At 34.6% G+C, this 14,707-nt stretch overlaps 1 protein-coding gene across 1 annotated transcript in view; it reads left to right on the plus strand.

The window, feature by feature from the left end:
- Nucleotides 1-14,707, plus strand: part of LOC118740766 (protein sax-3) — a 236,479-nt gene that overhangs the window by 126,467 nt on the left and 95,305 nt on the right. Inside the window, exon 2 of the mRNA XM_036472431.1 lies at nucleotides 11,039-11,232. Coding sequence (XP_036328324.1) covers nucleotides 11,039-11,232 — 194 coding nt within the window. The remainder of the gene's footprint in view (nucleotides 1-11,038; nucleotides 11,233-14,707) is intronic.

Consider the following 14,707-nt stretch of genomic DNA (forward strand, 5'->3'; position numbering starts at 1 on the left):
AGCGAAAGAAAGAAGCCGTCGCTGCCCTGCCACTGGTGCACCATCGCCACTCGTCGGTACACAGCCTATACGTTACTCGCAGTATATATGTATGTATGTACATTAGGGTAGTCCAAATATGCATGGAAAAAAGTAAGGTCGGAATTTTAATGCTCCCACCCCTAGGATTGTTCTATACCAAAAAATATTATACCCCTGATTTTTTTTTTAATAAAAAAAATATATAGAGGTCGCTCAAAGTGTTCAAAGTTTTCCATGTAGTATTTTATTTGGGAAAAAACAATTTTTCGTGAACATAATTCTTAAAAAGCAATATTTTTCGATCGGAGTAATTTTTTTAGGTGAAACTCAGGATAAGGCAGACTATTTTTCGACCGGAAAACTCTGGCTCTTTTAAGGAGACTTTCAATAACAATACCCAATTGTTTATTTAACAATTATTTCATACTAACTATATCTTATAGTTCCCCCAAAACACCAGTAAATGCAATAGGCGGATAAATAAAAAAATCTGTAGTATTAAAAAATGGTTAAATAAACAATTGGGTATTGTTATTGGAAGTCTCCTGAAAGAAACCCGAGTTTTCCGATCGAAAAATATTCTGCCTTATCCTGAGTTTCGCGTGACAAAAATTCACCCAAAAATTTGTCAGGCGCCCATAGTAAAACCATCGAAACCAAAAGTGAAACCGGTTCGGGGAAAATGAAACTCATGATAAGGCTGATTGATTTTCAAAAACTCCATACCATTTCTACGCAAAGTTGTTTTCCCCCATATAAAATACATGGAAAACTTTGAGCGCTTTGAGCGACCTCTAAATAATTTTTTTATTTCGAAATAAAAAACAGGGGTAAAGTTTTTTTCAATATAGAACAATCCTTGGGGTGAGAGCATTAAAATTCTGATTTTACTTCTTCACATGCATTTTTTTTCTTACCACCCTAATGTACATAGTACCTATACACAATAAATTGTTGATGAATATTGCATGTGTGTGTGTACTTGTATGTGGTTGTTTGCGTGTATTTACATGCAATTTGCAATAACAACATGTAAGCGCAACAATTTCAATTATGCTCTGGACATCAGCGTCCTTGCTGCAACCGTTGTCCATGCCACCATCCTCGTCATCCTTATCATCATACAGTTGTGTTGCTTACTCTACTCATGTCATGCGCTTATTTTTGGTTTTGTTTTCGCTTTGGCTATTTCTGCACGGATTCGCCTTTGCAATATTCGCTCAGCTCCGCTCAGACCAGCTCAGCTCAGCTCAGCTTTAGCTTTGTATATTTCTGTATATGTAAGTATGTATGTATGTTGTTCAAGTAATTGTAATTGTAATTGACATTGCATTACACAGCATAAAGTGTTGTTTATGCCTGTTTGTTATTGTTGTTAAAGAAGTTGTTGTTATCGTTTTTGTTGCTGTTACTATTGTAGCGCTGACATAAATACAAGCCAACAGAGAAAATGAATGGCAGCTGTTACATAAATGCTTGCAGTAACAGCATAGCAACAACAAAAACGACAACAATTAATACCGTAATACATAACGACAACAGCCGACCGACCAGCAGCTGCAATAATAAATGCAACGCAGTACGACGGACGAGTCCTTGCCGACGGACAAACTGCAACAGTATGGGTAACAGCTGCCATTGCATTGGCAGAGTTGCTGCAATGGAATAGCCGCCGCCGGTCAATTTGTGCATGGCATTCATTTTAAAATATGCTGCCGATTCAAAGAATGTGTGTGTATATGCACGTGCATGTGTGTGTAAATTTGCATGTTGTAATTGCCATCTACTTGTATACATGCACGCAGATAAATGAGTTTGTGAACTTTATCGTTTAAGTGTACAATTTTACAGCAGTTAAAATGTCAGCAACTTGCTGTTTTTTTAATTATTTTGTGCTAGCATGCCTCAAGGATGTAATTGATCCTTTTAATGTCGTTGTATGTGTTCTGATAGAATATTTTTGAGTTATAGGTACCATAAATTTTGAAAATTTAGAAACGGAAATTGAAATTTATTTGTAGCACAGCCTAGGTGATCAAAGCATTATATTTCGGTGAATCGGCAGAAACAAAATAGGCTTTTTGCGTAGACATGATTTTTGATGTGTAAACATCTTAAAGGCGAGACAGACGGGCATGCTTATGCTCATTAATTAGCACACAAATGCGCATAATAATATTGCTTGACAGACGGCACTAATGTGGATTAACGAACCGCAAATGCGTCGGTTCGAGCCGCACAGCCAGTAGAACTTTCCTTTATTTCTTTTTTATTTATTTTTTTATAAGTTCTATATTTTTTAACCTTGCTTTCAGTTAGTTGTTGTTGACTTTTTAAGTAAAATTTAACTCTAAAAAATTAAATTAACTAATATTAAGATGAAAAATGTGATATCAAATAAAACAAATGAAAATAAAACAAGGGAAAATGGTATATATAAGTCAAATAAATTATAAAAAATAAAATAAATAATAAAAACAAAAAAAAAAAAAGAATTGTCAACCGAGAATCGAACCAGGCACCTATAGACTTGTAGCACGCAACTGTCACCACTCGGCTACAGCGGATGCCAAACTCGCTTGCTTTCTTTGCGTACTTGTACATAAGGCAACAGCTGGCCATTTTTGCCAGTGTTGTCATCGAAAATTCCCCTGATCCGAGATAATTCCCAAAAATTTCGTGCATTGCGTCGGCTGCTTATGCGCATTTGAAAGAGGAAAATGCATAAGTTAATGCAAATAAAGATTGTGTATGCAAATAAGCTATCCCGTTTGTAATTACTGCTTGTATGAACATATCTGGACTTGTTTAGGGCTAGAAAATTTCGGATCCAGTTTAGGACCATTTCGAGCCTACTTCACGACTACATGAGGACCATTTTTTGTTTCATTTCGAGCCTAGTTCCAGACTCTAGTTTAATATCATTTCGGAGCTAGTTAAGGACCATTTTAAGACTAGTTCGAGATAAAGTTGGAGGTAATAAGGGCCTCTTTACTTTTAGGTAAAGTTTTCCGTAAATTAGGTACAGTTTTATAATTCAATTTTCCATCCCTGATGCAATATCAGCTGTAAAAGAGGACCAGAAACAAACATCTGATTGCTCTTTGTTCAATAAACATACCTCCAGGTCAAAATTAAACATACCTAGCAGGGTTGCATAGAGAATCTGACACAAATTAATTGCCAATTAGTGCTTAGATATTAATTGCCAATTAGTTATTAGTTATTAATTGGCAATTAATAATTTGAATTTTTGTATGATAAATTGGGTAGCAACTGAACATATTTAGTCTAAAGGACTCTAATAAACTTGGGTTAAGTTTGATACAATGATGATTCACAAACATATGTATGTACATATCGTCGATGTCTTTACAAACCGCCCATCGACCAGTTGTAAAACCTTTTGTCTTAGGGCCGTTGACTTGATAGGCGGTATTTTAATATTGTTATGCATGAAACTCCGTGCCTGGAGTTCAGGGTTATTAAATCTAATTTTTTAGAACTATGGCGGTTTAGACGGTTCCGCAACTGGTTGATGGGTGGTTTTGCGAAGGTATCATCGATATAAATTTTTATAAGTAGTATGCATATGGAAAGGTTTTTACGAATTACACCGTGCGACAAAAACAAAAAAAAAATATCAAAACACACGAAAGAATCGATATACTCGCGAAATTATGGGCCAAATATAGTAAAACTGCGTTTTTAGTTTTTCACTCTGTCGCACAGTGTATTATTTCCATATTCTATAAAATATTAATTACATTATTTTAGGTCGCCAAATTTCAAAACAGCGTCAAAAATGTTTTTAGAAATGCCTGATAAAGACGAAGCAATAACAACTAAAAAATTTAAATCAAAGTCTAGGGCGGGACGGGGTTTGATTCGGAAAATTACCAAGCGCAATAATATTTAAACTTGTATATTTGAAACTGAATCTCAATGTTTAATTTGTCGGTGTTATGTGATTTATGGAGCAATTGCTGGAATACCATTTTGGTCTTATTTTTTTAGGTATGTTCTTTTTAATGAATATACATTTTTGGGATTTTAATAAACTAGACGATGTTAACTTAAATTTATTTTTAGCTATTTATTTATTTCATTAGACCCGCAACCTCGTTATCCGCCACTATTCGATAAAGTTTGTATCTTATTTTATTTGCCACTCCTCTAGACTTTAAACAACACAATTTTAGCTGCTGGAAATTGCTGGTTTCGATGAAATTTTCTTTTTTCAGGCCTACTAGGAATTTAATTTTCTTCGGGTAATTCATTTGCATTTTATCTCGACGGAGACAAATTTTTATATTGTCGCTTTGAATAGCGAAAGCCTGATTCATTACCTTTCCAATGGTATCCAATTTTTGTAAATAGAGCAAGAAATATTGAACTTATAACGGAGTTTTGTCGACCCAACTTGACTTTTTTATCGATATTTTCCACGCCCGTAATTAAAAAAAAAAATATTTATTTTTAAATTCATTTCTGTCAGTTTATAATTCCTTGTTATAGAGAAATTCTAAATATCAATTTTGGGCATTTTAGCCTTTGAAGCTAGTTAAATAATTCAGTTTCTGCCTTTTTAAAAATTCCAGTTATATAATAGGGTGGCTTAACAGTAACTCTAAATTACCAATTTTTTGTAAAAAGCTTCGCCTGTCTTATAACGTACCTTGTGCAAAATTTCATTAATCTATCTTCAATAGTTTTCGAATTACAGAATTAAAAGCAGCTAGATGGGTAAAATCTTACATTGTGTGTCGTGAGGATTTTTTTTTTCAAAAGACTTCGAAATTTTAAAGATATGATTAATTCAAAAAATTATTTAAAAAATCAGTGCAATGTAGAATAACTATATGGGTACCAAATGAGAGAGAAAACTCCGTAGAATTTAAAAACAATAAAGTTTTTTGGTTTACAAGGACGAATAGGTATTGAAAATGCGCTTTTAATAAATTTTATCTTTTTAAGTTAATAAAGTTTGCAAGACGAAATTCGACGATGAGCTCGTGTGTATATTAGTCCTCAAACAATAATTTAAAAAATATATATATATATTGCAAATTTTCAAGGATATTTAAGGGCAAAATTTGTAAAGGACATTTTCCATACCCATTCATGCTTATGGACCAAAAGATTTATTCTGTTATAATTCAACCGAATTTTTTTCTTTTATATGGTACCTCTATTGGACTGAATTTTTTGAAATAATCATGATTATATTATAATCTGAATATTTTTTAAATCTCAAAGTCCTTTTAAAAAAAATCCTGACGTCAGAGAGAAAAACTAAGTACGCAGTTTTATTATAATTTACTTATAGTTTCGCGAAAGTATTCGTTTTTTTTGTGTGTAAAATTTACTGTCGCACGGTGTTATTAAAGCAGATATTATCTTATATTCATCAAAATTGTAAGCAACATGATATTTAATCTGAGCAAATTTGCAGCACTATACATTTCAATGAATAACATTTTTCGCAAAATAAATTCTTGATATTGTGTTATGTCACCAACTTATAATTCTCTCTTGGTTCCTTCTGCCAACACTTAACACATAAATCCAACTCTTGGCGCTAGTCTCACTCATCACTACTAGTCCACTTATCAAGACAAATGACGCCATTGTTTTATAAATAACAATAATTTTCTATTTATTCTTACGTGCATTTGGCCTTCAACGCTTGCAACTTTTCACTTTACATTTGCGTGACACGCAAAACTTTCCAAGGCAGCTTGGCGAAAAGTTACTCAACTTTTCTTTTACTTTTTCAGCTCACTTTAACAATTTTCCTGACACAATGCTCGAACCATGCAATAATTTACATGAAAAGGAAGGCTACTATACAAATAACTATAAAATAAACATTGAAGAGAAGAAAGAGGTGAAAATGAGAAAAAATACAAAAAAAAAGGGGCGAAAAAAAAGTAAACAAAACTAAGCCTGAGAATTCGTTGCCGAGCATGCAAGCCGGCGTCGCGTGTCGACTTTGTTTACTTTTGCCACCTTTTGACAATTATTTCGCTGCTTGCGCCGTGTGTCGCGCCTCGCCTCGCCGCTCAGCTCCTCCTTGCCTTGTTGCACCACCAGCAGCCGTTTGCATGCAACATATAAATTTGTGTTAAATTCATGCGCTCGTGCGCGCCGCACGCTTGCACGCTTACATTTTTCACAATTTAGCGGCAGCAACTTTGTGCGACTTTGTTTATAATACACGAACGGACAGACGGCCCAGCCCATTAACGATTAAAGTTTAGCTATTTGCAAGCCGCTTGCTTGTTGCAGCCGCCACCCAGTCACCCGCCCGCCAGCAAGCCAGCCAGTTAACCAAGCCAAGCAATATAAGCTGCTTTGTTGCAAATTGTTTCTCAGGTGTTTGCAGCGTGCGCGCGTGCCACACTAAAGTTTCTAAGAAAATAAACTGCAATGTAAACAATGAATGAGAATATAGTACTATGCCTGTGCCTACATAAAATAAGTACCTATGTACTGCTGCAACTATGTGAATGAAAATTTTAAATGGAAATTGTTAAGAAGTGGAACAGTTGACAAAAGTGCGCTGCAGCAAGAAAATGCCTTTTAAATTGTTGTATGCCTATGTGGCATGCAACGCGCGCCAAAGCAGCTGGCAACATATGCGCACAGATTTTTTAAAAGTGGCCTTAGGCAGCATGACTTGGAAATTCTTGAGAGTGAATGCCTTTGTGTAAATATATGTATGTATGTAAATATATAACTACAAAAAGTCGTATGCAAACGAACAAAAGTCACAGGAGGTGGAACCGTAGCGAAATTTTATGGAGACTTTTTTAAAACTTGAAAATCTATGTTGAAGTAAACTCTTGGTGCAAAATCAACAATGAAAAAGTAACCAAAGACGAGTGACATATGACGAATGCAAATGAGCAATGAGTGGTGACTAATGACTAATGTCTAACAACTAATGAGCAATAACTATTGACTTTTGACTTATGACTGTTGACTAATCACTTGCGACTAATAACTAACTTCCAACGACTAATTGTCAATGACTAGTGGCTTTTGACCAATGACTAATAAATAATGACTAACAACTTGTGTCTTATGGTTTATGAGTAATACTTAATTTCTAATGACTAGATAATGGCTAGTGACTTATTTAATTTTTTTATTAGTAAGGAACAATGATTAGTGACTAATAACTAAGGCCTTATGTCTATTGACTAATGGGTAAGGACGAATGACTATTTCACGGTGCTACAAAAAAAAAATCATGAAACACATCCGAAACAAAACTTAGTGTGATTGTATTCAGGGTCGAGTACAACATGCTGTCAGCTTCTTACTTCTCACTTCTATAGGTTCTCCATATGTTGGAAATAAGCGATGAAGTGTGGAAAAATCTTGATATAAATCTAAATAGGCGTTAGTGATTTTCTAGGCTTCCGATAGATCGGCAGTACTTCACTGACGACAGGCTAGCCGCGTTTTGAATTATGACCGATAGATTTACATATTTAATAAATATCTGGTCTAGTATTGGCAATTTTTTTTTAACGCATTTCCTCCATACAAAGCTTTATCCGATTTTTTTTTGTATGACAAAACACAGATATAGAGAGAACTCAACCCTAATATGCTCACCACACCTTAAATTTTAGACCTTAATTCACCACACCTGAACTCACCACGCGCAAACTCACTACAAATTTTCTTAACTCACCTCACCTGAACTCACCATTACCAATTTCACTATATAGCATGACAAGCATGATTTCACATGACTTGACAACATGAAATGACATCCCTTTATATGACATAACATTATATGACATCAGATGGCATGACATGACCCGACATCACATGATATGACATCACATCACATCACATGAAATTACTTTAGATAACACCACATAAAATCACATCGCATCGCATCGCATTACCTGACATCACATCACATAACATCTTATCACGTCATCGCACCTATCATCATCGAGGTGAATATGTAGATGAAGAAAAGGATAAAAGCAAACATATAAATACACAAACATAAAAAAATAAATAAATTGAAAAGATACAAAAGATGAAGATCAGGATAAGGGATAAAGGAAAACAGATTAAGTAAAATGTAATAACAACAAAAACGGTAGAAATAGGTTAAGATAGAACAAGTAAGAAAGTCTAAGTTCGGGCGGAGCCGAACATTAAATACCCGGCGCAATTATTAAATATATGTTTTCTACCTTTCCGAAAGCTACCGCTACACGATAAGCCGGGGTGTATAAATTTTAAGTAAATTAGCGTCCTTAAATTTCGAAATATTGAAGTTTCAAGCATTTCTGAAATTTACTGTTATATGAAAAGCGGCCGTAATTTTAGTTCGATTTCAATAATTTTCAACGTTTTGCTTCTATGTGGCAAGCACAATAACCACACCGAGTTTGGTACAAATTGGTTGAACGGTTACCGAGATACATATATGTGATCATAAGTAGGCGGTGCCACGCCCGTTTTTCAAAATTTTATCATAAACGTATTTCTTGGTAAAGAATTGTTGCGAGCATCAATTTTGAATAAATTAGCTTCAATAAGTACTGATTTATCGAAGATTTCGTATTTCTCAAAATTACCGTTATATGGGATGTGGGCGTGGTTATTGTCGGATTTTAAAAATTTTCAGCCATTTCGTATGTTATACCAAGGTTAACAACTGTGCCAAGGTTGGAAGAAATTGGTGCAGCGGTTACCAAGACACACACATGTAACCATTAGTGGGCGTGGCTACGCCCATTTTCCAAAAATGTATAATATTCTTATTTTTCGTCTAAAACTTATTGTAAATATAAATTTTGAGTGAATAATCTTCAGTAGTTACTAAAATATCGCAGTTTTCGTATTTCTGAAAATTACCGTTATATGGGAGGTAGGCGTGGTTATTGTCCGATTTCGCCCATTTTCAATACCATCCGTCCTATGCCCAAAAGAAGTCCACGTACCAAGTTTCGTTAAGATATCTCAATTTTTACTCGAGTTATCGTGTGCACGGACGGACGGACGGACGGACGGACGGACGGACAGACAGTCACCGCTTAATCGATTTCTCTTTTCATTCTGATCATTTATGTATACATTTGTCTATATCTATCTCGATTCGTTTTGCCTGTTACAAACAACCGTTATGTGAACAAAGTTATAATACCCTTGTGCACAAGTGCGCTCGGGTATAAAAAAATATAACCTTATAAGATTACATTAACTACAACAGTGTTTTTTCACAATTTCAAAACATTTAAATACATATAGTAAGTTTCACTTCTACAGTAGGCGCACTTACTTTTTTGCAAGCGAGAATATCGGGGACGAGCCGTTGGGAAGTGTACCCCAGTAAAAAGTGTGTTTTTTAATACCAAAATTGCGCAATAAAAAGTAATGACTTGTGCAATCATTTGAACAAGACATTTTTTTTTTTAGTTTTTCCAACAACTGTTTTAATTCCTCGCTTATTGATAGGTTTTGGGGTAATAAATATTTCATAAGACTGCCATAAATACATCGCATACTTTCATTGCTCGATTGATAATCTTTTCAGAGGTCCAAAGAAGCTCAAAGGAAAAATCGCTTTGTCCTCCATTGAGATCTCTAAAACAATGTCGCCCGCAAGGTCTTGCGCTGTTAAAAAATAGTATGAAGGAAGTAATCCATTTCCCTCAGAGGAGCTAGCCAAGATTAATATATTTTCTTATGGGATATTGAAGTTCAGTGATTTATTTAGTCGGAGGAAGCGGCACCTCTATAGAACTCTGACTTGAATAAGTATTACGCGAGCTTTCGACTAAACTCACTTCTTAAGGCTTTGGTTAGTGAATTTTCGCTCGAATGTTTATGTCTGTTGGTGAGTTAAATAATGTTAAGACGCGCTTGAATTTCCTTGTACCTTACTCCGTACATCGAAAAGGTATTTTATATATTTTTCTTTCATTACAATCCAATCCAAGTGTTGATACAAATTAATTTGATGACATATGCGCATACTTGCACATAGACTACTTCAAGCACACTTCAGCATTGCAAATTCCTTACAAGTGCAAGTGTTGCATGACGAGTATGCATGTGAATAAGTATCTGTGTGAGCACTTGCTGGGATTAATTGAAAAACCATATGCGTGAAAATTTTTCCATTTCAAAAAATAAACTCAACCGGAAGTACTGAAAATACACCTTGAAAATGCAAGCAACGAGTCATATTCATGTATGTAGGTATGTGGCAAGTTGCATAGCATTTAAAGCACTGCGACACTCGAATGTGCAACGCGTAAGGCGCTGAATGTTGCTTGCAAAGGAATTTGCTCTTGAGTGAATTTAAATGCTGAAAATAAATGAAAGCGGAATGAAATGAAAAATAAAAAGAAAACGAAAATAAAATGTGGAAAAAAACAATGAGTGAAGGAAGGAAATGGTAGAATGAAGAGTGAAAGAATGCAGAATAAATAAACTGACACATACGAGGACACCATTGCTTGGCTGCACGGCTTGCAGTAATGCAAGTGGAAAGTAAAGTGGCCTGCGCTGCAGCGGAGAGTGGTACACACCGCCGTACGTTGGATGCAATTGCAATTGCAGTGGTAGCTTAGTACGGCAAAAGAACTGCAGTTGGAAATTTGCATTGCAATCATTTGCAATTCGCATTAAGTTTATAATTCCTATAAAGCTATGCAAAGGTAAAGGTAACAAGAAAGAAGCCAACAACAAAAAAAAACGAAAATAAGAATCCACTGCGAGACGATGAAGTAGCTACGCAGTCGCGCTTTAAGTTGCGAGTGCGTATGCAAGCTTTCTTTCACAGCATCGCTATTTTATATTCACCGGCATCCTTCACCTGCTTGCGAGTACATATATTACCTCTTTACATTCTGCTTTAACTACAAGCATTTATTTTCCTCTAGCACATTAACATTTTTTTTATATGTATGTATGTATATACTCGTACTAATTTTTTTTCCTTTAAATTTCTTTTTTTCCTACCTCATTGCAGGCTCACATCCGCCACGGATAGTTGAGCATCCGATAGATACGACGGTGCCGCGGCATGAACCGGCGACACTTAATTGCAAAGCGGAGGGCTCACCAACGCCCACAATCCAATGGTTTAAGGATGGTGTGCCACTGAAAATACTGCCAGGCTCCCACAGGATTACACTGCCGGCAGGTGGTTTGTTTTTTCTCAAGGTAAGCCAAATAGCCAACAACATTGGCAACAGCAATCTTAAATAGTTTTCGCTATGTTTGTTGGTAGGTACATACATACTCGTACATAACTAAAGCAGAGTAGTAAAATTTCGCTGCCGTGCTTTCCGCGCTCCTGCGTTCGCCCGCACGGCGCTTGGTATGCATTTCTATTTAATTTAAATTTTTTACTATTTGCTGCTTATTTTGTGTTTCGCTGGCTTTTTTTCTCATCTGTTATTTGCTTCCTTTCTGTCATTTGTCCGCGCTGAGCCGGATTTATGGGTCGACTGCAATGTTAATGGCAATGCTTCGCGCACTAAGCTTTGTAAATGAGCCCGTGGCGGTGCAATTATACGAAAGCATAACAACAGTTGGATAATTTTTTTTTTTTTTTTTAATACAAACAAATATACATTAATACATACATACATACATATACACTGCCGGAACAAAGTATTGGCACAGCAAATTTTTCACAATATATGCAAAAATGTTTATGCTAACATTTTCCCGCCAATTTTGTATAAAAATACGATTCATTCTACAACAGAAAACATAAAAATATGATTCCTAAACTTTGTGCAAAACTCGCGAAAATTCAGCAAATTTTCATCCAAGTTTTCATTTTTTTTAATCAGATTTGAGTATGCAGTTTTGCAGCCCATTAAATTCTAGTAAAAAAAAATTTACATTTTTCGGAGTTAGTCAAAAATCGCATTGATTTTTGAGAATTGTTTTTGTTGAAGGTGTTTTGCATTTTTTCCATATCAAGCATTTTCGAAAAAAAAATTTTTGTATGGAAGAGACTGTGTGGAAAAAAAACTTGTACTTTATTTTAATAAAATTGATTGGGCTACAAATCTGCATGCTCAAAAAAATCCTAAAAAATCTGACTAAAAAGTCGAAAATTTGCTGAATTTTCGCGAGTTTTGCACAAAGTTTAGGAATTATATTTTTATGAATGAATGAACCATATTTTTATACTACTTAAGTTGGCGGAAAAATATTAGAACAAAAATTGTTGCATATAATGTGAAAAATTACTTGTTCTGGCAGTCTATATGTATGTGTATATTTGTTTATCTAAAAATGTATTTACATTAAATTGTTTGCTCTCCAGTGCTAGAAACTTTTGCCACATGTGCTGGTATTAACTATGACGACGTTATGTTGCTTAAATATGAAGATGTTTTTCCCTTTCTCACCTTTCATTCTATTTTGTTTTTTATTTTTTTATTTTATGACTATCTATTTGTAGGTGGCTGAAAATATTAAGAAAAACAATTTTTTCCAAGCACTCAGGCAGGTGGGGTGAGAATTCATTGTTTCTCTGCAAACTTACCAGGTTACATGTGTATACTCATTTACGACTCATGATTTCTTCTACACTTTTGCTTAGAATTATCTGTCCAAAAATACCATGCGATTTAGTGAAAAAAAGAATCGGCCCACCCTAACGTAAATATATGCAGAATACCACAGCCGGTCCCAGTCTCCAGGTCTTACTAAAGGTTCTCCGACACAGTGCGAAAACTTTCAGCAGTCGATTTACCTTCAGCTCGACTTGAGTTTTCCATCCACGAGAGACTTATCTTTACGACCTTCCAATTTTATTTTCCACCTAAACAAGACTATGGTTGTCATGCTGGGTTTGACAGAAAGATCCCGAACAGTGCAGCATTCATCAATCTTATTCAGGATTCCTGTGACTTTACGCAGACACCCCTGAGAGATTTACCTGATGGCAGCTCATAAACATCATCCTAATAAGCCTGGATGAAGTTTCTGCGTGCTAAATTAGATGTAATTTATATTAAAAAACTTAACATACTTAAACTTAGCCGAAAACATAGGAGATTTTGAAATTTTTTTAAACCCACTTGAAATATTTTCTTTAAGTCTGAACCTTCTAAGACCTCTTTGTTGTTAATTCAAACCCAATTTGATTTTTAAAGAGTTGACAATCCTCCTACAAATACTTCAGACATAAATAAAGCTTTTTCAAAACATATTCAGTATTACTGAATGCATATCGAGTAAGTCGTTATGGCAGATCGTCTGTCAACAAAGAAGACAAATTTTAGATGGAGTTACAGAGGTCGATCAGGCTTATCAGCATTTTTGCCATATCAATTGAATATGAATATCTCAGCATGGAAAATGCTGTAGTATCCTGAGATTCTGTAGGACTAACTCAAAGATAACTTCTGGGAGACTACGCCAGATGATGTACCTAGCTATATTTATTTTGAATACATCTGTCAGGATCGGCATTTTATCACTGTTTAGAATGATATTAAGTTCTTAGTAATCTCTGATGGGAAACTGGATTTCAAAGTCTCGCTTTAATAACTGTAGTACTTAATATTTTTCAGAAAGGTTTGCCACTCCGTTTAAGAATATTTTTTAATCCATTCAAACGCTTTAATTTTCTATATCTAGATTTAAATATTTCATTGAGCTTTTATGTGATTTTAAACTGCAATTAGCTGGCAACCCTATTTTTCAAAATTTTTTACTAGAAACGTTTTTATAAACCATCGAACAGAATGCAAAAAAAATGCATAAATTTTGTTGAGCTGTACATGCGTGATGTGGTTATAAAAACATAAAATAATAATTTTTTTTATATGGATACAAGAAAACATTTTCGGTTATTACAATCTGCTTAGTAAAATTTTAAAAATATATAAAAAGAATCATATTGGTTTTAAAGATTTCTGGAGGGAAGTATGCTTATCCAATCAAAAGGTATTTATTTTTAACGATTTTATAGCAATTCTACGAAAAAATTCATATATTTTCACTATGTAAAATACAGTGCCACATTTTTATTCCATATTGCACAAAATTTTATAGTGCATATGGAAAATGACTTATTAAAATTTTGTCCTTTAATATCCTTGAAAATTTGAAATATTTTTATTATTATTTTTTTATTATATGCTAAGGACTAATATACACGCAACCACATCCCCGAATTTCGTCCTCCTAACCTTATTAGCTTAAAACAGTTAAATTAATTAGAAGTAAATTTTCATTACCTATTCGTCCTTGTAACCCAACAAACATTAATGTTTTTCAATGCAGAATTTTTTCCTTCATTTGGGACACATATTTTTATTCTACATTGCACTGATTTTTATACCCGAGCGCACTTGTGCACAAGGGTATATTAATTTTGTTCACATAACGGTTGTTTGTAACAGCCAAAACGAATCGAGATAGATATAGACAAATGTATACATAAATGATCAGGATGAAAAAAGAAATCGATTAAGCCATGTCTGTCTGTCCGTCCGTCTGTCCGTCTGTCCGTCCGTCTGTGTACACGATAACTCCAGCAAAAATTGAGATATCTCAACGACATTTGGTATGTAGGTTTCCCTTAATCCAAGGTAGGTTGGTATTGAAAATAGGCGAAATCGGACTGTAACCACGCCCACTTCCCATATAACGGTAATTTCCAGAAATA

Source organism: Rhagoletis pomonella, unplaced genomic scaffold (genome assembly GCF_013731165.1).
Source record: "Rhagoletis pomonella isolate Grant_MI unplaced genomic scaffold, Rhpom_1.0 Rhpom_scaffold_00006, whole genome shotgun sequence".
NCBI lineage: Eukaryota > Metazoa > Arthropoda > Insecta > Diptera > Tephritidae > Rhagoletis > Rhagoletis pomonella.